Genomic DNA, 25,692 nt, shown 5'->3' on the forward strand with positions numbered 1-25,692 from the left:
GGCCTGGCTCAGAGCCTCAGCCCTTCCCTGACCATAAGACAGCCTTCTTGTCTCCACCTGCTTCCCACTGCCCCACCCCACGATGCCACAGAACACATCTTTAAAACACAAGGGCTGCTTGGGCTCATGCTCTCTCTCTCTCTCTCTCAAAAATAAATAACCATTAAAAATTTTATTTTAAACACAAGACCTACTTCCCATTAAAACCCTTCTGAGTGTCTGGGAGAAAATATTTGCAAACCACACATCTGAAAACAGATGGGTGCTTAGAATATATAAAGAACTCTCGAAACTTAATAGAAGAAAGCAGGCCACCCATTTTTTTTTTTTAATGTGCCAAAGAAGAGATACGGAGGAGGCAAAGCCAAGCCCCACCCCCAGATTACACCTTCCAAGTGGCCCTTTCCAAAGACCTCCTCCGAGGAAAGCTTACTGGTGACCTGAATTATAGGTATTTGTCTGCAAAAAGGCCAAATTCCTATATGAAGAGGCTGCAATCCTGTTGTAGCTGTTTATCTTGCTTCATCACCTGCCAGAGCCTCTCCTGGGCCCTGCCCTCCGATCACTCAGCCACCTCCAAACAGGTCAGGCTTATTCACCCCTCTGCACCCATGCTGGCAGCCTGGGATGCCCTCTGTCTCTGCACCACCTTCCCAGGCAGACTGGCTCCTCCCTGTGCACACCACCCTCCCACAGCATCTGGCTGAGCCCTCTGTCATGTACCTGATTCCAGATCAATCCCTCCCTCCCTGCCCCGTTTGCCTTTCTGAGCAAAAACCACTGGCCCCTAGCAAACACGTAATTGGCTCATCAATCGCTATGACTTCCCCGCCTCCTGCCCTCCTCCTAGGTCCATCTTTTTTTGTGCTAGGGTGACCACCCCTCCAGCCTGTACTGTGGGTTTCACCACCTCACAACTGAATCACTGGCTTCTACCTGGCCCATCAGCCCCGAGATATGCTCAAGCCTCTATCCCTACCCACCCCTGCCAAAAATAAAGGAAGATAGAGGAAAAGAAGGAAGAAAGGAAAAGTAAAAATATGGCCTCCTCTCCTTTCTGCCTTCCTTTGGAGCTGAAGGCCCTATCTTGCTCTGGTGCCATAGGGTCTCTATGGCAGTCACCAGACTTCCGTGTTGCACAGTAAATGTGTAGTTTGGCCTCCTGAGTCCCCTCTTCCAGGCCAAACTCCTAAATCTCCCACCAAAGCGGCATATACAAAGGCCCAGGAGGTCAAAGAAAACTGATCGGGGGAGGGTAGGTGGAGTGAGAACAGGGAGACCAGCCACAGTGAAGATTTCCTCTGCCTTAGCCTTCCCGGTCTCGAAGAGCCAGGTCCTGGCCTCATCCTCCAGGAGGTCCTGGCCTCATCCTCCAGGAGACCATGGGGGAAAGAGTGAGGAAAGCATTCTGGATGGAGAGACAGAAGTCCTGGGTCCCACTTGCCCTGATTCTCCTTCCCTGCTGGCCTGTGACCGTAGAAAGGGGTGAGTGCCTTCCGCACAAAGCTGGGAGCCATTCTGGGGCAGAACTGCTGTCTGGCTCTCTTCTGCAATGTTCCAGCAGTCGGGATGTGCCTGGCACGGGGCAGCTGCTCAGTGAACCTCTGAAGACTGTGCGCACGCGTGCTCTTGACGGGCAGCGGCTTTTCAGGAAACTGCTCTCTCTCCGAATTCCAGTTGTCTCAATTGGAAAACACTGAGACTAATATCTACCTTTTAAAGTCATGGTATACAGGGGCGCCTGGGTGGCTCAGTCGGTTAAGCGTCCGACTTCGGCTCAGGTCATGATCTCGCGGTCCGTGAGTTCAAGCCCCGCGTCAGGCTCTGTGCTGACCGCGCAGAGCCTGGAGCCTGTTTCGGATTCTGTGTCTCCCTCTCTCTCTGACCCTCCCCCATTCATGCTCTGTCTCTCTCTGTCTCAAAAATAAATAAACGTTAAAAAAAATTAAAAAAAAATAAAGTCATGGTATACAATAAATACCCACAAAATCACTTTGTACCTTATAAATATGCTTCCAGAATATAAGAATTGTCACCATTATTGCAAAGAATGGATATTTTATTATTTCCATTTTAGATGTCTGGATAAGGAATATGACTTTCGTTTAAAATGCTAAAACGGGAGGGCGCCTGGGTGGCTCAGTCGGTTAAGCGTCTGACTTCAGCTCGAGTCATGATCTCACGGTTCGTGAGTTCAAGCCCCACGTCGGGCTCTGGGCTGGAGGGCTCGAAGCCTGGAGTCAACTACAGATTCTGTGTCTCCCTCTCTCTCTGCCCCTCCCCCACTCATGCTCTGTGTGTGTGTGTGTGAGTGTGTGTGTGTCTCTCTCTCTCTTAAAAAAAATGAATAAACATTAAAAAAGCTCTTAATTAAAAATAAATAAAAATAAGAAAAATAAACTGTTAAAAAGGTAATATGCAGGTTGAAGCCTTCAAGAGGAAGTGTCGCGAGGTCTGCCATTTACCTGAAATGTATGACGTTAGGAGATGATTAACAGATCAAAAGAAGGATGGATCGGTACCAAGAGATGTCATAAAGCAAGAGTAAAACATTAATGACATCATCTAAGTGGTGGGTATATGGGTGTACACGGTAAAAATCCTTTCAACGTTTTCGTACGTTTGAAATTTTTCCTAATAAGCAAATGTCAGGCAAAAAAGCCTAGAAGGAAAAATCAACTTCTGCCAAACCAAACTGGCAGTTTCCCACATGTTCTGTTCATGGAGTCATCCAGACGTGACTCTTTCACCAGGGAATGCACTGACTCATCCCTGAACACGTACTCATCGAGCTCCCTCTATGCATGCCAGTGAGACACTAGAGGTCCAGAAAGAGACGCTCTCTGGGAAAATCAGGAAAGGCTTCGCGTTTATGTAGAGCCGTGGAGGATAAATAGGAGTTTTCCAGACAGGAACTGGCGGGGGGAGGTCCCAAGAGCAGGTCACAGTGTGGCCAAGGCCTGGAGAGTGGTGCAAAGTGTGGCCTGATTAGGGCACAGAGTGCTCGCGTCCACACAGCCAGAGGGTGGGTCAGATGACACGAGAGCTGGCTGCGGGGCTCCTGGTTGGCTCAGTCGGTACAGTGGGTGACTCTTGACCTCAGGGTGGTGAGTTGAAGCCCCACGTTGGATGTGGAGCCTACGAAAGAAAGAAAGAAAGAAAGAAAGAAAGAAAGAAAGAAAGCGGGGGAGGAAGGAACATTAAAATCAGACAGATGTTAAAAAAAAAAGAAGACGTGGTTGTAAGAGCCAGAAAGGTGGCTAGATGCAAAATAATGTTCCACTGTTCGGCCAAGCATCCTTACGAAACACCTACTGCCTACATAGCTCTAAAGAATGAAAACCAAAAGGCTACCTTTCCCACAAAGGAGCTAAATCCCAGGCTGCCTGGCTGGAAGCCCAGAACCCTGTGGTATGGTGGGAGGAAGCAGGTGAGGCTAGGGAGTGAGGGTGAAACAGATTAGCTGTCACTAAGCATCCTAAAAAGAGACTTCACAACTCTCCCACACTTGCCCTTCCTGGCCTGGCTGGCACATGCTTTGAGGACCTATTGTGTTTGCCTCCAAAACCTGACGCCTCCAGGCCTCACCTACTCCTGTATAAGACGGGGAAGGGGCGCCTGGGTGGCGCAGTCGGTTAAGCGTCCGACTTCAGCCAGGTCACGATCTCGCGGTCCGGGAGTTCGAGCCCCGCGTCGGGCTCTGGGCTGATGGCTCGGAGCCTGGAGCCCGTTTCCGATTCTGTGTCTCCCTCTCTCTCTGCCCCTCCCCCGTTCATGCTCTGTCTCGCTCTGTCCCCAAAATAAATAAAAAACGTTGAAAAAAAAATTAAAAAAAAAAAAAGACGGGGAAGGCGGCACTGACATTGAGCCTTTGCCTTCTATGGCAGGCACAGTCTGTGGACTTTGTGGGCGTTTCCACCCACTGGCACACAGGATTATGACCAGCCTTATGACCAGCCGCAGGCAGGGATTAACAAGAGGGCATCAGCACTGAGTGGTGGGGAGCCAGCGAGAGCGCCCCCATCCGCCCAGTTTCCATTCGTCTTCATTAATTCTTGACTCCTGCTTTATTTTTATGTTTTCTTTTTTTTTTTTTTAACTTCTAGGGTCAAATGATTGCTTCTTTTGGTTTCAATCTTTCTTGGTTAATATTAAAATCAAAGGTAGAAATTTTACTCCAGCTGGTGTTTTTTAAATTTTTGTGAGCCAGGGAGGGGTAGAGGGAGAGAGAGAGAGAGAGAGAGGGAGAGAAAGAATCCCAAGCAGGTTCTGCACTGTCAGCACGGAGCCTGATGCATGGCTTGAACCTACGAACCGTGAGATCATGACCTGAGCTGAAATCAAGAGTCCGATGCTTAACCGACTGAGCCACCCAAGCGCCCCACTCCAACTGGTGTTTTGACAACATTACACAGATTTCGATATAGAGTTTGTTGTGAATCATTTCTAAAGAGCGTATAATTTCCAACGTGACTTTCTCTTAGACCCAAGAGCTATTTAGAAGAGTGTTTCCTAATTCCAAGTACTTGGTTTTGGGGACGATCCTTTTATTGTTAATGTTTTGTCTTATTGAGCCATGTTTAGAAACAGTGACCCCAAATTTTCTATGTAGGATGTTTTAAATTTAGACATTTTTTAATGAGGCTTTCTTAGAGAATCAACTTCTTTTTTAAGTTTACTTATTTATTTTGAGAGAGAGAGAGGGTGCATGCGAGCAGGGGAGGAGCAGAGAGAGAGACGGAGAGAGAGAGAGAGGGAGAATCCCAAGCAGGGTGCAGAGTCCGAACTGTGAGATCATGACCTGAGCTGAAATCAAGAGTCAGATGGTTAACTGACTGAGCCACCCAAGTGCCCCAAGGATCAACTTTTATAAATCTTCCATGAGTAACTCAAAACAACGTGGAGTAAAATACACCTATTCAAACCCTCCAAATAATTATTTATATAGACTTACTGTCAGATTCTCAAACAAGTCTATTCATGATTGTGGGAGCTCGTCACTGTCATTTGGGGTGTAAAGGTTCAAAGTTATTATCACTTCTTTATGGATTTTATTGTTTATCGTGATTACTCACCTTTGTCCCATTTCACATGTCTGCCTTGAATTCTACTTTGCTTCGTATTGGTATTGCCACTTTTGTTGCTGGTGGTGGCCGTGGTGGTTACATTTATCTGGCATATCATAGGCAGATATATTCCTACATATTATGTCTTCCCCTTTCTAGACCTCTCCATGCTAATCCATTTTTCATTTGATTGGAGTATCCCCCCCAGTAATATTTAAAAATTTTTTTTTCAACGTTTATTTATTTTTGGGACAGAGAGAGACAGAGCATGAACGGGGGAGGGGCAGAGAGCGAGGGAGACACAGAATCGGAAACAGGCTCCAGGCTCTGAGCCATCAGCCCAGAGCCTGACGCGGGGCTCGAACTCACGGACCGCGAGATCGTGACCTGGCTGAAGTCGGACGCTTAACCGACTGCGCCACCCAGGCGCCCCGCCCCCCAGTAATATTTGAAGAAAAGATACATTTGGTATACATCCTGAATCCTTAGGCGTCTCTATTTGCCTTGCACATGAATGACTGTTTGGCTAGACAGAGAATTCTACAAACACTGTTTTCTAGCCACGTTTCAGAAGAGAAGCCCCCAACATGTCTGATTGTCCTTTATTTAAGTTGTAGGTTATTGGTCTCTTCAGAGATGAAACTTACAAGATTTTTATTTTTACCTTTGCAACTCAGAAATTTCACCACGCTTTAAGCAAACGGAACGCCTACATTAATTTTTCTCCCTTCTGAAATCCCACGAAAACAAGAGTTAAGGAATAAAAATTGAAAAGCATATTACTCGCGGGGACCAAAAGAAGAGGCAGCAGTAAAGAAACAAATATTTTGGAAGTTAAAACGCAGATGGAAGAACGGCAACTAACTTGGCAGACCCAAGATTGCTAAAACGTAAGCCAGTAGGAGATAAATTCAGGAATTCTCTCACTCCAGAGACTGAAGAATTAGCAGCACCCGGTCCTTCTGGAATAGGAATGAAGGTGGGGCCAGAAACAAGGCTACTGATTGAGAGTCTGCATAGGATGCTTCCCTCCCCACTCTCTGCAGCCAGATGAGTGTCCTTCATGGATGAAGATTGGGGGATTTATTCTCTGGAGACAGAGGGGGGTCTCTATACAAGATGACACCAGGCACAGAGGAGATCATGAGTACCACCCTTACAACAGAATCAAGTGGAAGTTGGACCACTAAATATCGAGACCTCAAGGCTCTTCCACTTAGAGCCCTGCCAGCCAGGCTTTGATCCTCCAGAAGAGTTTTTTCCCAGCCAAGGTAAAAGACAAAAGATCTAACAGCCCTGACACTGAAGTTCCCCCAGTGAAAATCTGCAGCTTGGTCAGCCTATGGAGAAGTCCATAATTAACAAGTGCCCCAGAGCCTTCAGTAGGATTTTCGGTTAGATACGCATGCACAGCCAAGAAATATCAGACATTTCAGAAAAATCTCTGGTATGGAATCTGATGCCAAAACAAACATACAGGAAAATGAAAGGATTTGATAAAACGAGACGATATCAGGCAAACTGTCTTAATCAATAATACCTTCAAAGTATGAGCAAACATGGTGTCCATGACATAAGAGAATAGTGTTGCTAAAAGGAACATTTTAGAAATCAAAAAAGAACGGTTAGAAATTAAAATAGGAAATCAGAAAATGAAAAACTCGGTGAGTGAATGAGAGACTATTGCTGCTGTATGGAACCAAGCATGGAGCAGACTTTTTAAATGAATCAGTGAAAGAGCTTATAGGGGCACCGGGGTGGCTCAGTTGGTTAAGCACCCAACTTCAGCTCAGGTCATGAGCTTGCCTTTCGTGAGTTCAAGCCCCACGTTGGGTTCTGTGCTGACAGCCAGCACAGAGCCTGAAGCCTGCTTCAGATCCTGGGTCTCCCCTCTCTCTGGCCCTCCCCCTGCTCTCTCTCTCTCTCTCTCTCTCAAAAATAAATAAACATTTAAAAAAAGTGGGACACCTGGGTGGCTCAATCGGTTGAGTGTCCAACCTCAGCTCAGGTCATGATCTCATGGTTCGTTGAGTTCAAGCCCTGAGCCCCACTCTCAGTGCAGAGCCTACTTTGAATTCTCTGTCCCTTTCTCTCTCTGCCCCTCCCCTGATTGTTCTTTCTCTCTCTCTCTCTCTCTCTCTCTGTCAAAAAGAAAAAAAGAGTAAGCTTATAAAGAAATCCTTTTTCCCACCTTATGACCTACCTACTGTGCCATGACACAATCTTCCTGACGCAAGAAAGAGCCCCAACAGGTCAGGTTTACATGGACAATGTCAAACCAGAGCCCTAGGGAAAATCATGCACAGTCTCACAATTAAACACCCACAGGGACCTGCTGGTTGGCTTCCATTCGGCAGCATTCATTGGCCTTAATTGAGCCTGACCATGTTCCTGTAGGGTATAAACCATTGCCCTTTTACGGATGGGAAAACTGAGGTCTGGAAAACAAAGAGTGACTCTTGGCGGGAGATGGGTCTACATGGAGAACCTATCATTTGTGTAGTCTGTCTCAAGAGCATTTGTCCTCTATTCGCCTTTTTTGTTTTCCTGATTATCAAAATGTTACATGCTTATTTTGAAAAACCTAAACATCTCAGAAATAAAACAGACAAAGTGCAAAAGACCCTGGTAACCCTCCACAGGTAACCACGAGCAACAGGATGGCGCCTAGTTCTCCAGACTGTGTTGTCTACGCATATGGAAATATATTTTTAATAGGATGATTATTCTCCTATTTTTTTTTAATTTTTTTTCAACGTTTATTTATTTTTGGGACAGAGAGAGACAGAGCATGAACGGGGGAGGGGCAGAGAGAGAGGGAGACACAGAATCTGAAACAGGCTCCAGGCTCTGAGCCATCAGCCCAGAGCCCGACGCGGGGCTCGAACTCACGGACCGCGAGATCGTGACCTGGCTGAAGTCGGACGCTTAACCGACTGCGCCACCCAGGCACCCCTCTCCTATTTTTAATATTCACATATATTTACTCTTCCAGATGAAGTTTAAAATAAATATATCCAGTTCTCCTTAACAGCCCCCCCAAATTTGGCAAAATGGCACTAAATGTGTACATCAATGAGGAGAATTACTGTTTTTCCAACATGGAGTCTTTCCATCAATAAACGTGGTATTCTCTCCAGTTTTTCAAGCCTTTATTTTGACATCTTTATTAGTAAAGGTTTATATTTTTCTTCCTGTATGCCTTAACTGTACCTTATTAAGTTTATCCCAATGCATTTTATCATTGGTATTGCTACTAAGAATGAGATCCTTTCCTTTCTCTCAATTATGTTTTCTATTAATTGTGGCTGCAGTATCAGAGGAAACTCTTCGTCTTTACAGTTGTGTTTTTTAGTTTTTTTCATGTTTATTTTTGAGAGAGAGACTGCACGTGAGTGGGGGAGGGGCAAAGAGAGAGGGAGACACAGAATCCGAAGCAGGCTCCAGGCTCTGAGCTGTCAGCACAGAGCCCCATGCAGGGCTCCAACTCAAGAACCATGAGATCATGACCTGAGCCGAAGTCAGACACTTGACTGACTGAGCCACCCAGGCACCCTGCATCTTTACAGTTTTAAAATGAACTCTGTTGGGGGCACGTGGGTGGCTCAGTGGGTTGAGCGCCTAACTCTTGCTCTCAGTTCAGGTCATGATCTCACTGTTGGTGAGACTGAGCCCCGTGTCAGCCTCCAAGCTGACAGCTCAGAGCCTGCTTGGGATTCTCTCTCTCTGCCCCTCCTCTGCTCATGCTCTGTCAAGATAAATAAAATAAAATAAAATAAAATAAAATAAAATAAAATAATAAAATAAACTCCCGTGGACTATTTTAGGTAAATGCACTATAACTTGTGATAATTTGCCCTTCCTTACCAATATTTGTATTTGTTATTTGTTTTTCTTGTCTTACTGCATTTGCTGGAACCTCTACAACAACGCTGAAGAGGGCCAGGGTCTTGTTCTTGACTTCATGAGAAGCCTTCATCTTGGCCTCTTCTTTAAAAGCCCCCACCCTCCCTCAGGACTCAAATGCCCTCCTTTTTCTCCCCCATCCCTGTCTAATTTCCTTTGAAATAGAGGCTTTTCCTTAGGTTTTTGACAGCAGGGGGTGAGTTAAACTACTGTAGTTCCTTTTCCTGGATGATGTGCCTTCCAAGCCTCTGCAAAGGACTTGCCGCTTCTATAACTAAAATGCAGAATTCTGCAAAGGCAGAGCAGCTGCTAAGAGACAAGGAACTTGCCTCAGCGTCCACAGACACGCATCCTCTCCTTCAGTCCTCAGTGCACACTCCGCAAGGTGGATTGTTTAGTGCACTCTCATTGTTCAAAGGAAGGTCTGTCTCCAAGTAACTTGTCCCAGGTCACACAGCTAAGTGGCAGACAGAATTCGAAGCCAGATCACAAGGGAAATCCTACAACCTCACAGACCTGAGCGTTGGACATGATTACAGAGGTCAAGGGGAAGTCTGGACACAAGGGGAAGGCCGATGTTCAGGGGAGAAAGTCTAACGGGGATGGGACATCCTTCCCTTCCCTGTAGGCCTGTGCTGAGCAAGCAGTATATAGAATGGGGCTTTGCTGACAGGGTGGCCGGAGAGGAGTGTCAAGAACCTTGGGGCGCCTGGGTGAGTTCGAGCCCCGTGTCGGGCTCTGGGCTGATGGCTCAGAGCCTGGAGCCTGTTTCAGATTCTGTGTCTCCCTCTCTCTCTGCCCCTCGCCCATTCATGCTCTGTCTCTCTCTGTCCCAAAAATAAAATAAAAAACGTTGGAAAAAAATTAAAAAAAAAAAAAGAACCAGCCCGTGGCATTCTTCCTAGAACCTTCAAATCCTCACGTGGGCATTGGTATAAGGGAGGGGCCCTGTCCTGGGAACAAAGACTGGCTATGAGTCCCAGCTCTATCACTCACCTGCTGTGTGACCTTGGGAAAGTTGCTCCCCTCTCTGGTCCTGGTTGAACACCTATAACATACCCAACCACCTTGACTAGAAAGAGGAAGAAAAAGGTTTTGCACAAAGTGTTCTATTTGACTTTCTAATTTATTTTTATTTTTGTAAGTTCATTTATTTTGAGAGACAGAGAGAAACTCAGCATGAGTTGAGGAGGGGCAGAGAGAAAGGGAGAGAGAGAGAAAATCCCAAGCAGGCTCCACATTGTCAGTGCAGAGCCCGATGCGGGGCTCGAACCCCCAGATCATGAGATCATGACCTGAGCCGAAATCAAGAGTCAGATGCTCAACCTACTGAGCCACCCAGGCGCCCCTAAAGTGTTCCATTTGATTTTCAATTAAACAAAGCAGATGAATCCATGCATTTATCTCTACTCTCTCTACTCTCTTCTGCAATCTGCTAAAAGGACTATACAGAATTTTTCTTAAAAATAGACAAACAAGAAAGGGAGAGGTTGATATCAGGGGACAAGGGGTATAACGTGTTTTTCTGGGACCCAGGAATTGGAGGCAGGAGTATCTCAAAAAGCAGGCGCAGGTCCGAAGGCTGAAAACAGAGGGAATGTTAGATACACACACACACACACACACACACACACACACCTTACTCCTCGCCCACCAGGCACAGCGGAAGATGGGCAGAGAGGCGCCCTGGTCAGAATAGAGGGAGTAGGTGGAAATCCATACACTGTCTGAGATTCCCCTGCCTCCTCCGCCTAAACACAAGTAACCGCATTCACCCACTGCAGGATGCAGGATGCTTTTCCAGAGAAGCTGAATGGTCCCACAGAAAACACCTACAACCATGACATTGAGGGTCCTCCAAAAGAACGACTAGACCTTCATCCAATCACTCCCGGTGAAGCCGCCAACTGACAAGCCCCACCCACACTCACAGCAGTGTTCAGTGCTTTCCTCTTAAATGGGAGCAAGACAAGTAAAAGAAATAAGGCACTTGGAAGAAGCACGGTCAGGCCGGGAGCAAAAGGAAACCAAAGGTAAACTGTCATTGTTACTTTGATTAAAGAACATACTGTGTAGGAGACACTGAACTGGGTGCTAGGGGAAGGAAGTGGGGAAGGGAAGGGAAAGGAAGGGATCCACACAACACTCAGGAACTCTTTTTTTTTTTTTTTTTTTTGAGAGAGAGAGAAAGAGAGAGAGAAGGTGCAAGTGAGCAAGGGGCAGAGAGAGAGACAGAGGAGAGAGAAAGAGAGAGAAGCAGGGCTTACCCGAAGTGGAACCGGAGTTCACGAACCACGGGATCATGACCTGAGCTGAAGCCAGATGCTTAGTTGAGCCCCCCAGGTGCCCCATACTCAGGAACTCGTGCAAACTAAAAAAGATTGAGCCAAAATTTCAAAAGGCAACAGTAGGGTTCAAAGACAAGGACAAGGAAATTTTACCAAAGAGGAGGATGGAAAAGGCAGACAGAAAATGAGAAAAAAACAAAAACAAAAAAAAAAAAAAACACAAAAAAAACCCACAAAAAAGCATGACAAAAACAGAGCATCACACCAGGATATCTCCCCTTCCTAAGAGAGGAAATTCCCAAAGACACAAACGCAAGTGATTTTCCCCAGATAATTGTCCCAGATGGAAAGAACCCGGTAGGTACCCAAAACTATGGGTGAAAATAGACTCATAGTAGGACAATTTAAGACTAAATCTCACCATGAAGTTTCAGCACACAAAGGACAAAGGGAAGATCCTCAAAGCTTCCAGAGAGGCAGGTGCAGATTGCATGGAAAAGGCAGAAAACCAGAACGGCACAGGAATTCTCAACCATGCCTGAAGCTCAAAGACAACTGAGCAAAGTCTTCAACATTCCGAGGGCAAAATGTTCCCAACCTAAAATCTTATCTCCAGCCAAACTGGTGATCAGTTGGGCAGGTAGGAAGCAAGATTTTTTTTTCAGGCATGTGGTCTATCAGAAATGTTACCGCTCATCCCCTTTTCTTAAAAAGCCCCCTCCCCGCCCCCCCGCCCGACACAAACCAAGAGCATAAATCAAGGAGGCAGACACGACGGGACTATGTTGATAAAAATAAGCATTTAAAAGTCGGTCTTCCCTGAGCAATCGGGTCCTCGTGCCCTCACCGGGTTTTCCAACAACAAAATAATCTAGAGTGCGCGTTTGTTCACCTTTTGACATTTCTGAAAACGAGGTCACGCTGCAACCTATGGCCTCTTAGGGCAATAAATAAGGCAGCAGCTAGCATTTGCGCGCTGCTTTACAGTTAGCCGTGGCACTTCGTGCACCGTTTTTCCTTCGGCTTCACAACGGCTTCCGGAAACCAGTTTTATCAAGCCTGTCGTGAACACCAAGAAACTGAGATTCCGTGTGGTGAAGCCACCCAAGGCAGCGCCTAGCTGGTGTGGGTTGTGAGTGGGGGAGATAGCAATGAGTCCCTTTTCCTCACCAGGAGCGTTAGAGTATCTCATCTGGGGCTTCACAGCCCTCCGCTCATCTGACAGTTGAGGGAACCAAGGCTCAGAGAGGTTAAGGGATGCGCCCCGCCTCACACAGCCCGGCAGCCAGGCAGGGTCAGGATCTGAACTCTCTCCACTGCCTCGCTGTTTGGCTGGCACCAGGGGCAGCAGCTGTGTTCCCATGGGAAGCAAGGACAAGGTGGGGGGCAGGGGAGGAGGGCATCCCAGCCCACCCCAGAGTAAGCCCTTCCCCCTCCGCGGGAGCTCCAGGGGCACTCACTGCATGACCCTGTCCCAGGCCGGGTCAGAGGGGTAGCGCTTGGATCCACCCAGGTACAGGGACCGATACCGCTGCCGTTGGTCCTTCGTCTCCATCAGCCAGGTGTTGAGGTAGCGGCCCACACCTACGGGGTTCTGCAGCAGGGAGAGGATGGCGGGACATGTGAACTCGGGCCTCCCGGCTCTCCCCACGCTGCTCCCCACTCCATCTGTTAGGGGTTGAACTGCGTCTTCCAAAGCGAAGTCCAACCCCCGGGACCTCGGCGGGTGACCTTATCTGGAAATGGCCGCTGATGTCATTGGTAAGGATGAGGTCCCCACATGAGTAGGGTGGGCCCTTAACCCAATGAGACCGGTGTCCTTCTAGAAGAGACCCACGGGAAAAGACAGCCCTGTGGCAGTGACGTCAATGACAGCGGTGGAAGGGAGTGACGCATTCACATGCCCAGGAACTCCAAAAACTGCCGGCCAGCACCGGAAACTAGAAAGAGGCCAGGAAGGATTCTCCCCTGCAGGTTTCAGAGGGAACGGCCCTGCCGGCACCTGGACTTTGGACCTCCGGCCTCCAGAACCGTTTCAGGATAAACTGCTGTTGTTTGAAGCCGCCTGGTTGTTGGCGCGGCCGTGGGAAGCTAACACACCATCCCACCCAGAAACCTATGTCCTAGATACGAGAGGCGGCAACAGAGAGGTTCCAAGAGGAGGAGAGGAAAGGTAACCTGCCCAGAGGTGACCAGTGAGGGCAGGAGAATGGCTGGTCAGGAACCTGGTCAGTTCCAATGGCTGGTCAGTTACCTGTGGCGTAACAGTGCCAAGGGTGGCTCGACAGAGATGCCAGGGGCCACACACAGTGGGATATGCAGCTGAACTTGCTGCCCACGAGGGAAAGGCCTGTCTCGAGGGGGAGCAAGCTCCCGGTGGTGGGCCTCCTGTCCCGGGGCAGGGCGAGCTCAAGCCCTGGGACCCAGACGGATGTCACCTCAGCTCCTCCCACTCTGCAGTGGCCAGCCCTGTGCTAGCAGCATCCGGCTCTTACCTAAACACCCTACTCGGGGTCCCCAAGTGAAGACCTCTCCCCCGCAAGAAGTACAGGCATGGGGTGAGAAAAAGCAGCTTGTGGAGGGCTGACCTGCAGGTTTCTCTGAGAATCGGGCAGGATGACAGGGTGTGGGCACAGTGGAGGCCAAGCTGTCACTCTGGGAGGCGAGCAGGTGGGGTGGAGGAGAGAGAGCTCAGGTGTGGGGGTGCGGGAGGAGGCGCAGTGGGAAGGCAGGTAAGTTACAAGCAGAACGTTCCCCCGGGAAACCAGGAGACACTTAAAAATAAACAGCTGTTCAAAACCAGGCACAACTAACCCTCGCTACTGGAAGTCAAGACGGGGCCACCTGGTGGGGAGGGAGGTGTGTGTCAAGGGGGCTCCTGGGGCGCTGGAAATGCGCTCTTCAATGCTCTGGGGACTTGTTACAAGGCTGAGTCCATTTTGTGACAATTCACGGGGCCGTCCGCTTAGGATTCCTGCACTTTACTGTATGCTTATCAGAACCTGAAAAAAATGTGCACTTGAAAACTGAAGGGCAGGAGTAAGAAACAGAATGAGGTCAATAGCCACTGCCATTTGTATAAATTAAAAAGGCCTGCACACAAAACCCAAGAACTTATTAGCCATTTTACAAGAACGCTGAAAGCTCTATCACACACGTGGGGGATGGCTGCCTCGGGGGAGGGGGAGGGTGACAGAAGGGGTCCTTGCTCAGCCAAGGATGAGAAAGGGGCCAAGTCCGCTAGCTGCTCCCTGAGGCCCTAAGACAAACACAAAGAGGATGGAGGGAGCATCCCCCTGGGAAAATAAGAGCATGAGCTGGCTCTGGGGTGACGTGGTTCTCAAAGTGTGGTCCCCAGACCAGCAGCGGCATCACCAGGGAACTTGTTAGAAATGCAAATACCCAGGCTCCCCTAGAGGCTACCGAATCAGACTCAGACGCTCCAGCAGGGCGCCCAGCATTCTGTGCTTTGACAAGCCCTCCAAGGGGTTGCTCGTGCCCACTCAAGTCTGGAAGTCACTGCCTTAGAGAAATAAGATGGTAGGAATGGGTGTTTGTCCCTTGGGGAGAAAGAGGTGGGATCGGGCTCACGCAGAGCATCAGTTCCCAGGTGTGGGGGTGCGAGGGCTTGGTGCTGCCTGTAGAGGCAGGAGAGGGTTCCCTGGCCATCACCTTTTAACCCCCACCCCAGACCTACTCACCCAGCTTCCCAGAATCATCTGGTAGGCCTTTATGCCCATCCGCTTGGAAGACAGCAGGAACGGTGGCTGGTTGATGTGTTTGCATTCCTTCTTTGGAGGAAGCCACGAACCGGGACCAGACGTGGCCTAGGGGTTAGAAATGAAGGCTGAAAGCTGGAGGGGTCTGGCAGTGGTCAGCCTGGGACCAGGGCAGGTGAGGGCTCCCGACAGCCCACCCCAACCACCCGCAGCCCTGGGCCTTGAGCCAAAAACAGTGAGGGGGTTACCCAGCCACCTTCCGACTCACCAGGAGCCCATCCTCGGAGGGTGGAGGGGCCCTGTGGTGCCCTCATAACAGATGTCACCCACTCTAACCCCACCCCTCAGCCTGACACCTCTTTCCAGGTTCCCAAGGGCTCACAGGGTCTGGCAGGTCCACAGAGGCTTTTCCAACCTGGAAAGCGGAAGCCACACAGACTTTGGAGCTAAACGAGCTGGCTTCCTTCTCACACTTGCTGGGGGACCCTGGGCACATCCCTTCCCATCTCTGGGCCTCAGTTTTCTCTTGTGAAATGCAAATGATAACTCCTACTTTGGGGGCGCTGGAAGGTGCCTGGCCCACAGCAGGCATTCAGGAAATGTTAGCACCCTGTTTCATTCATCCAGACCCCACTCCTCCCCAAGCCCCTAGCAGTTCTCCAGGGGGGCGGGGGGCAGGCCCTGCGTGTGGGAGGCGAGAGCCTATCCAGGTCACTGGCTGCCACACCCCAGAGAGGAGCCCACCATCCCCTCAGAGGGAGCAGGTATGCAGTCCTCTGTCAGGGTGGACCCCTTATTCACGCTCTGCCCTGCCCCGCGTCCCCTTGGCCTCTCCCCAGGGGAGAGAGGAGCACTTGGCAGGTGCCAGGCTCCACCCTTCCAGCTCCAATCCTTAACCTCTGACTCTCAAGCCACTTGGTTATGCTCAGAGGACAAGCAAGCAAACTGAGCCTTGGAGAGTGGGAGGGACATACTCAGAGTGACAGGTGCGTGCACGACCAGGCAACCGGGTGGGTCCGACACCCCAGGCTGAGCTTTCCCCTTGAAGAGCCAGCCCCATCCCACGCCTGCCCCACGCGAAAGTCCCCTCCCCAGAGAAGAAGGCAGGCAGGCCATGGGGGGAACACTGACTAGTTTTCGGGGGCACTGGCTAAGGGTCGCCCAGTAAATCCTCTCCGTTGGGGTTTCCGGGTTGCGAGGAATTTTCGAAAAAACCCCACGCTTCTTATTGTGCCGCGAGTTAAGCTCTTCCACGAAGGTCGTAAAATTCATCAGTTCCCTGGGCTTTTTTTTCTGAGAAACAGAAAAGAGAAAACAGGGGCGCCTGGGTGGCGCAGTCGGTTAAGCGTCCGACTTCAGCCAGGTCACGATCTCGCGGTCCGGGAGTTCGAGCCCCGTGTCAGGCTCTGGGCTGATGGCTCAGAGCCTGGAGCCTGTTTCTGATTCTGTGTCTCCCTCTCTCTCTGCCCCTCCCCCGTTCATGCTCTGTCTCTCTCTGTCCCAAAAATAAATAAACGTTGAGAAAAGAGAAAACAAAAAACAAAAAAAACAGAAGCGTCATGCCAGGAAAATCGGAGCCCTCTCTCTGGACCCTCCGCAGCAGAGAAAAGTGGGTGGTCACACCAGGAGGCACTACTCTCCACCCTGCCTCCCGCAGCCCTGGCCGTGGACTTGGAAGACGAGTCCCTGGCAACCTCACCTCCAAGCCACGCCCACCGCTTAGCTTGGGGCTTTTGCCTATTCCTACACCTTCCCACTCATTTCAAGGGCATTTACTGCACGCGCACTGTTCTCAGCGGGAGCGACAGTCCCAATATTTAAACACCAGCGCGATGGGGGAACACAGACGACTGTCAGGGCTGCGAAACTACTCTGCGCGATACCGTAACGGTGGATACGCTCGCCCAAACCTGTGGAAGACACAATTCCCAGAGTGAAACCTAACGTGAACGTGGACTTTGGCTGATAATGACGTCGGTCTAGGTTCATCGATGGTACCAAATGTGCCCCTCTGGGTGTGGGATGTTGCCAGTCGGGGGGAGGCTGTGCATGGAGGGGGAACAGAGGGTGCACAGGAACTCTGTACTTTCTGCTCAGTTTTGCTGTAAACCTAAAAATGAGCTTAAAGATAAAGTCTATTACTTTTTAGATAACAAAGAATATTATGTGGCCTGGGCACTGGGCCAATCAGAATAGGAGCTGGCTGTAGGGCCTGTGGAGGGTCTCAAGGTCCCTGCTATGCTGGGCAGGACCACTTCAGTGGCTGGTCATGGGAACGTCCGGAAGTCGGGCTGCAGGGCTCATTCCGCAGCTATATGCCAATTGGCCCAAAGTATGTCGACATTTTACCTTCACCACCCCCATCCTAGGGCTTCTGAGCGCTCACCACCTGCTGACACTCTATGTTGGTTTCACTTATGACTGTGTGTCCTTTTCCGCCAGAGTATAAGTGCCACAGGGGGCAGTCACCCCCGTCACTATTACCTGGCCCAAAAGTACACACCGGGTGAATGCACAGTGGAGGGAAAATGAACAGGTAATTGGACAAATAGTCAATTCCAATTGCTATGAACAGGAAGAAAGCAAAGCCCAGTGTGCTATGGGTCACACAACAGGAGCATGATGGGAAAAAGGCGGGGGGGGGGGGCGTCGAGTTAAAATTCTACCTCAGTTTCCCCAGCCTCCCAGCCTCTGGCTTGTTAGCTGTCACTAACAAAGCCAGCTGAGACGGGCCTGCGATGCCTGGGAAGTGCTTCCAAAATACCAGGGCGCCCAGACCCGTGCCATCAAGGTCCCTGCAGGCCTTGTGGCCAGTCTCCCACGCAGCCCGGGGGGCTGTGACCATCTGCTCCTCCTCTGCTGTGCATGCAGGCAAAGTCAGACATGCTGGGGTTCAAATCCCAGCTCTGCTCCTTACCAGCTGTGTGGCTGGCCTTAGCTTCCTCATGGAACACAGGCTGTGAGGGGGAAGTGAGCAGCGTGTGGGAGGGCCCTGCAGCGCTTGGCATGCAGGGTGGCGGTGCTCCTGGGGCTGATAAGCGAGGGCTGCCATCTGCAGGGGAACCCATGCTCCGTGCCCCGCCTGGGTACATACCTGCACAGAGTAATGTCCATAAGGCTGGGGCTTGCTTCGGTCACCGGAGAAAGTGTCGTAGGGGCCGCGGGTGCCCATGGATCGTGCCAGGTAGGTCTCAATGCCACTTTTGAAGGAGTAGGTGCCTGGTGCCAGACCACTCCCCTAGAACAGAACCCGGCTGACAGTCCCACGGGAGAACTGCTGAAGCAGGCCCACCGCCTCCCGGGGTCTCAGTTCCCCATCTGCCCTGGGAGTCTCCCCCTTCCGCCAGGACTATGCAGGAAGGTGGGCAAGTCCTGGCCAGAGGAGGGGGTACCTGATGAGCCAAGAGGAGTGGCCTGCTGGTCATCCTGCACATGAGGACCTGAGAACGGTTCTGGGCTTTCTCCTCCAGCTTTGTGTATGGGTTACCCTTCACCCCATAATTTCCAGGGCCTGGATAGTAGTTCTGTGAGAGGTGTGGGGAGGGACACAAAGGTCATCAATCCCACTCCTTATGCTGCGTTTGTCTGACGAAGAGAAGCCCTGGGAGGGGAACAGGACGTTCAGGGCCCTTGTGTGTTAACCGCCCCCCAACACACAACATGGTCAGTCTCAACACAGCTCCACCACTGCTCAAACCTTCAGTTCCAAGTTCACACTCTTCCCCAGGGCCCCGGCGGCCTGTCCCACTTATTTCATGCTGCTCCCCGCCTACATCCCACACTCCAGCCGAACTGGGCTCCTTGCTGTATGCCAAACACAAGCCATTCTGCCAACCTCCGTGTCTTTGCTTGTTGGTGTTGTTACCACCACCCAAAATGCCCTCCCTGCCCTCTTTGCCTTGGAAAGTTCGAATTCTGCAAAGCCAGCTCAAATGCCATCTCTCCCGGGAATGAAGCCTTCCTTCCCTATCACCCCAGACAGTTGCTGGCTTTGGTGGTCTCAGAAATGCCATCTGTCGCACCTGCTTTTGCATGAATGGGGTTCTCACTGTGCTCTGAACAGTGCTGTCGCCTGGAAGGATCTGGAGTCCTGGGTTTGAATCCTGGCTTTGCTGCTTCATAGCTGAGTGACCTTGGGCATACCACTTAGACCTTCTGAGTCTCGTTGTCCACATTTGTAACATGGAGATAGCAATAATTTTCTTCCAGGGTAATGAGGATGAAATTAAATGCCTCTAAAACTTCTTGCACAGTGCTCAGCCCCTAGTGGGCACCGACATATAAGTCAGGGTGGGACGCCTATCTTGGGGGTCCGGAGAAGGAGGGGGGAGAGGCTGAGAACCGTGGCTAGAAATGAGCACCTGGGGGTTCCACTGCCAGGGTTGGAAGTATGGTCTCTGGAAGTGGAGTGAGCGGAGACACCCTGCAGTGTAGGTGGGTGGGTGGGTTGGTGGGGGGAGGTGGTCCTTGGATAGAGACCTGGAACAACGTTCGCTGCCGCCATGCATCTTTTCGCCACACGAGGTCGCTGCGCTTCCACAGATGGCTCAGCCCTGCCCACCTCCGCCAGGAACCAACCCTGGGGAAGCAGCCCTACCCGGCAGGCTGGAGAAGGCAGGGAGTTCTACCCCGGGGCGGGGGGAGTCAGCCAGTTATGGCATCAGATCTGTCCTGCCCTCAGAGGACAGCACTACATGTGTCCTTCTTCTAGGGCCTAGGGTTTCCAGGTGCGTTCAGAAGACCCCCAAGGTAGGAAGCTGGGTGCCTGCACAGTGCGTTAGGTGCTTCAGAAGCCTCAACATTAGGTTCTGGAGGTGACTCAGTGAGATCAAATCAGCACCATCTGCAACTAACAGATGGAGAAACAGAGTTTCAGAGAGTCAGACCTCGAGTCCAAGGTCCTACCTCTGGAAAGAAGCAGCCGCTAGGGTTCCAACTGCAAAATCCAGGCTCTTTTCTGAGCTGTTTCCCAGGGGCGGGAGGGCCATGAGCCTGGGTACACGTCAGAAGGGACCTTAGAAGTGCCGGTTCCGACACAGTAGCCACTGTGAAGAAGGTGGGGAGGACCTTGAAGGCATTAGGAGGCATTCAGACCTGGTTCTGACACACGAGGGTCCTTCGGAAGACCATTCTGGCAATGGTAGGGGACCAGGAAATCGGTCAAGAGGCTGCTCCTGGGTGGAGAAGGGACAGTGGCCTGGGCCAGGGTGGAGGCAGTGGGGATGGAAGGAGGAGGACAGGAGGCAAAAGCACAGACCCTGGTGACTGTGGGGAAAAGGATCCGCTAGGTTTCTGACTCTGGCAGCTGGTGGTGCCATTGCTGGAGAAGAGTAGGGCTGGGGGAGATTCTGATGTGGGGGAGAGGGGGGGCAGGGTGGCAGCGAGGGGAGAAGAGCCATGAGGGAGGCTGGCAGAGGAACTCCAGAGCTGCAGACCTAGTGTCCCCAGAGCCAAGAGAGGGGACAGTGTGCTGAGGGAGCGGGTGGTGGCATCACCCAGTGCCAGAGGTGGACAAGATTCAGAAACCAGAGGAGGAAGCATTGCCTTTGCTGTGTTGGGGCTTGACAGCCCCATCCTTTCTGGGGAAAGATTCATGGGGCCCCCAAAGCAGGTACCCACAGCTTTGGCAATGACACTGGAGAAGGCCCCAGTGGAGAGGTCAGCACCCTACACAGGTAGCGTTTGTAGACCTGTATAGGGGTGGGGGGGACAGCTAGAGGGACCAGAGGACAGAGGAGGCCATCAGGTTCCCAGCCCAGGTCTCACAGCAAGAAGACAGCTGAAAAAGCAGGCCTTGGACATGAGCTGCCCCGGGATTGCCTTCTGCACCCACTGGGGCAGTGGCACACCTTGAACTCACTGTCTAGCCCTGAGCCCAGGACAGTGGCTCGGAGAAATCCTGCAGGGCCTGATGGAGCAGCAATGGGAACAAAGTGCACGAAGAGCCAGCTGGAAGGAAGGGTCAGGCCGTGGAACCTTCCACCTGCTCAGCCAACACTCACAGATGCCCCAGTGCAGGGGGGCTGGGGACACAGGAAGGAAGCATCAGATTTGTTCCTCCGGCACCATCTGGGCTGGGTGCTATTAGACCCTGTCCTCCAGGGACAGTCAAGGAACAAAGTCCAAGGGAGCCAACCTATGTGTAAACCGCACGGGCTTTGTGTGCACCCCTTAGATTCAAATCCTGCTTGTGCCACTGGGAAGCTCTGCAACCTTGGGCAGTTACTTAACCTCTCTGTGCTCCAGTTTTCTCATCTGTAAAGTGAGATAATGCTAGTGCCTACCTCACGAGGTGAGGTGGCGGGGCGGGGGGGGGGGGGGTTTGTGGTGAGGATTAAATGAATCAGTACACTCGAGTGCTCAGGACAGCACCTGGCACATCGCAAGTGCGGTGTTAAGCGTCAGCTATTATTACTTTAGATTTGAAGGTAATGACTCAGTTTTAAATGCCTCCAGGCATCCCCTCTCCCTATACTGCAGTTAACAGCTTCTGCACCTAAAGATGCAAAGAGTAATCTCCAGGCTTCACGGTGGTTAAGGTGCAGAAGAAACGGCCGGGCTCTGGGGTTGGACACTGCCTGCTTCCCAGCTGTGCAGCTTGAGGCAAAATGCTCGTCCTCTCTGAGCCTCCAGCGCCTCATCCGGAGTGGCTGTAAACAGGATGTTTGGGAACACCAAGGACTTAGTAGGCGCGCGTGCCCTGATTGAGTCCACAAATGCTGACTGTGCGCCCACTGTGTGCCAGGCACTGCTAAGAACTGGGAATCCTGCAGTGAGCCACCCCGGCAGATGTCCAGTGGGGAAGAAACACTAAACACAAGCACCATCAGGACTCCTGGGAAAGGGAGATGTCTGTCACCTAGTGGGGGTCAGGCAGGCTTCTCAGCTGACAGCTAAGGGCTGAGGAGGAGTCCCTTAGACCAAGGGGCCGCTGGGGGAGGGGGAGAGGGAGAAGAAGGGCATTTCCGGCAGAGGGAATGGCAGCAGGAAAGCCCCGGTTGAAAGAGCTTGGCCCATTTGAGGAGCTGGAAGAAAGACAAGAGCATCGGGCGGGGAGAGCACCAGGGCAGGGAGCCTCGAGGGGCACTCCAACCACAGTCCTCACTCCAGACGGTCTGACTTCTGCCTTCTCCCTTGCTGAGCTTGAAACCCACTCGACGGGACGGTCATCCCGACCCACCTGGATGCCACCCTACCCCTCACCGCCATCACCTCCCATCTGGATGCCTCCGCCCCTCACCCCTACGAGCAGGGTGCTCCTCTGAAAACATAAATCAAGCCCTTCCCTTGTCAAAACCCTCCACTGTCCTCCCAGTGGAATCAATCCCAAAGCCCCCACCTTGCCGCCCGGTCCTGCCCTCTGGCCCTCACCCCTCTGCCATCTCTCCACCTTCCGCCTTCCGCCCTCACCCCCCCCCCCCCCCACCAACCTCCAGCCACACCGGCCTCCTGCCTGCCGGCCCAATTCAGGGCCTAAGCCTGCTGTTCCTGCCGCCTGGAACGCTCTCCTGCAGCTACTGTGAGTTTCTGTTGCTCACCTCCTGCGCGTTTTGCTCAAATGTCACCTCCCCCCAGAGGTCTTCCGGGACCACCCCAGAAATTACACTTCCATCACTCTGTCGGTATCCCTTCCTTGTCTCATTTTTCCTCATGGCCCCGATCATCTATGACGTGCTTCTCTGTACTGTCATTTCTTCCACTAGGGCACCAGCTCCAGGAGGTTAGGGGCTTGTCTTCTTCGCCGCTTGATCCCCAGGCCCGAGAACAGTGCATGGCACTTAGTGGGTGCTCACTCAGCATTTGCTGGCTAGATGGATGAGTTTGTGGAGCACCCAATGTATGCTGGACTCTGTTCTGGGGACTCAGAGATGAACCAGACCCATCCCTGACGGCAGGGAGCTCCTCGGCTGGTGGGGGAGACAGACGCAGGAAATATGACAGCCTCTGGGCTCGAGGCTGTGGTAGCAGAAAGCAGAGGGGTTTGGGGGACCCCGAGGAGAACCTGGCCGAGCCTGGCAAGGAGGCGGTACAGGAGGGGCACTTCCAGCACTATCCAGGCTACATGCTCTGCAGCCAGAGCCGAGGGCGGGAGGGCTCGTCCCCAGTACACGAGGACACCTACCCCAACGAGGCCACGGAAGCGGGTCTCCCCCGAGCTGAGCAGCCCCCGGGTGCTGCACGGTTTCTGCTGCAGCTGTTCTAAGAAGTCTTTGAGGTTGTAGGAGCCGGGCCCCAGCTTCTCCTTCTGCCCCAAGAGAAGAAGGCAGAAGGTGACAACTTGAACCACGGGGACGTCCACGCAGGAGGGAGTCTGGAGGAGGGCAGCACTCCGTCCAGGATGAGCGCTGCCTGGGAGGACTCACCTGCAACCGCTTCTCTTTCATGATGGCCTCGTACTGGAAGTGGGGCAGCTGGGTCAGCCGGGTGGCTTCCTGGGTCCTGGCCCAGCCTGTGCCCACCTCCTTGCTGAGTTTCTTCTTGCTGAAGCAGGTCTCCTGGTAGCCATAGGTTCCAGGTCCTATGTGGGACTGAGTCAGAGCACAGTCATACCAGTCTACCCACAGAGTGAGTCCTCCTCACCGACTGGGGGAGTAGACAGGCAGGACCCGGCTGTGCCCGCCGCCCCCCGTCTCAAACCTGGCACTGAGGGGCGTGGCACTCGAGGTACAAACACAACATCCTCTGTCATTGGTCCCCTTACACTTAGGGGTGGCACCTCCTTCGGAGCTCACAGCTGGTTGGTGCCAGGGAAGAAATGGCACCCAGGTCTCCGTCATCCCAACCCACACTGTTCTCACAACAGCCCTGCATTTATCAACACATCTGAGGTCCCAGCTCTGAGCCAAGCTCTGTGCTCCAGACTGAGGGCTTAGAGAGGCGTCAGGCATTGGCCCTGACACAGCTCAGCTCCTCCTCCGTGGTGAGGGGCTTGGAGGGGCAGGGGGAGTGTCAGAGAAGCCGCGCGCACAAACTCACCATCTGCACAGAATGAAGCCTGGAGTAGGGGGCCTCGGTGAAGGTGCTGAGTTTCTTCTGATTGGGGTAGATGGCGGAGACATCAAACCTAGGGAGGGGGGCGCCCGGGTGGCTCAGTCGCTTAAGCTTCCGACTCTTGATTTCTGCTCAGGTTATGATCTCACCGTGTGTGGGATAAAGCCCCGGGTCGGGCTCTGGGCTCTGGACTGAAAGCGCGGGGCCTGCTTAGAGTTTTCTTTCTCTGCCCCTCCCTCTCTCTCTCAAAATAAATAAAATAAACTTAAAAAAAAAAATAACCCTAGGGAGGGACAGAGACCCCGAGAGAGGGAGGAACAGAGACCCCGAGAGAGAGGTCAAGGCCTGGCCCCCCGTCCTGGTGTGGCCAGTTCTGGGGGCATGGGGGGCTGTTGGCTTCCCAGAGGTGCTGGCCGGTGGAGCAGGAGCAGGACTGCGGCCACCGCAGGGTCTCCGGGCTTCCTGCTTCTCTCTCCACCCTTGCCTGGTCCCCTCCTTTCTGCTGGAAGCCTTTCCTCAAAAGTCACCTTATCGTCACAGCCCCCACCCCACCCTCCAGCACTGGCCGGCTCCCCCTCCCAGTTGGCTTCTTCTCCACAGCCCTTACCACGACCCAGCATTTTATATAGGTTTCTTTTTTGGTTTATGACCCACTCCAACCACCCCTCCCCACAAGAATGCCAACTCCTGAGTACAGAGTTTCGCTGTTTGTTCTCTGTTGTGTCCCCAGATGCTAGAGCTGTGCCTGGCACGGAGTAGGTGGCACATGGAAGTCACGTAGAGGTGTGAATGAAAGACACCTGGGCTGAAATCCTGCCCACCACCCTTACGCTGAGCGACCTCCTCCCTGGCCGGGCCGCCTGGCCTCTCTGAGCCTGGCCCATAGGAGGTGTTCTTGGAACGCCTTCAAATCACTTGAGGTTGGTGAAAAAGAGCTCTGGGCAGAGAAGCGCGGCAGGTGTGACGGGGAGAGAAAGTCGCCCCCCACCCCCACCCCACGCTGCCAGTCTCTCCTCCTGTCCCTCCCTCCTCCCCCAGTCTCCAGCCGCGCCCCAAAGGGCCCCACCTGTGGCTCTGCACCCCGAAGGGTGCCCCGCTGAACCACTTGGTGCCCATGGCTCGGGCGCCCCCAGGCGAGGTGCTGGCCGGGACTCCCGCCGCGGGACCCCTCCCGCGGACGCTGGCGGCCACCGCTGCCGCGGCAACCCCGCCTTGTGACCTGTGATTCCCGGAGAAGTGCGCGCGCGCGCTGCGCCCACGTGGCGTCCCCTGCCTGTCTCCTTCCGCTCTGCACGGTTTCTCCGCCACCTTGCAGGGCATCCTTCGCTGAGCCCCGCAGATCTAAAGGCCCCTTATGGTGGTTAATATGGATTCCTTTTGATGGGAACTTAGAGTCATTTGTTGAGGAACCGTTTCTGATTCCTTGCTTTATCCCAGCGCGCGGCACCGAGCCTGGTAGAATGAGGCTCCCAAAGGCCTCTTAACTGTTAGATGCTCATGGCAACACCGGGGCCCACAGGCAGGGCTCGGCTTGGGCAAAGAGGGCATCCGGGTTCCTTCTCCATTTCAGGGAGGGAAGGAGAAAGTGGGAACCAGTAAGGAGAGCCAGAGTGTGGAGGGAAGGCTCGCAGGGATGGAGGCCTGGCCCGTCTGTCCCCCATTCCCCAGACACCCACTCGGGGCAGACACTCTGTAGGATGCCTGGTCCTGGTCCTGGGAGTC

At 52.4% G+C, this 25,692-nt stretch overlaps 1 protein-coding gene across 1 annotated transcript; it reads right to left on the bottom strand.

Moving 5' to 3' along the window:
- Window positions 1-2,942: 2,942 nt before the first annotated feature.
- LEXM (lymphocyte expansion molecule) lies at window positions 2,943-25,086 on the bottom strand. Its single transcript, XM_047082695.1, has 10 exons — window positions 25,037-25,086; window positions 23,956-24,043; window positions 23,343-23,507; window positions 23,102-23,224; window positions 18,372-18,503; window positions 18,074-18,217; window positions 16,111-16,272; window positions 14,962-15,087; window positions 12,721-12,854; window positions 2,943-3,138 (listed from the first exon to the last, which is right to left on the bottom strand). The coding sequence occupies exons 1-10, from the start codon at window positions 25,084-25,086 to the stop codon at window positions 2,943-2,945; spliced, it is 1,320 nt and encodes a 439-aa protein (XP_046938651.1).
- Between the last annotated feature and the right edge of the window lie 606 nt (window positions 25,087-25,692).

This window comes from Lynx rufus, unplaced genomic scaffold (assembly GCF_022079265.1).
Source record: "Lynx rufus isolate CCGP_SWC_20201006 ecotype Redwood Valley unplaced genomic scaffold, mLynRuf1.p SCAF_2, whole genome shotgun sequence".
Lineage (NCBI taxonomy): Eukaryota > Metazoa > Chordata > Mammalia > Carnivora > Felidae > Lynx > Lynx rufus.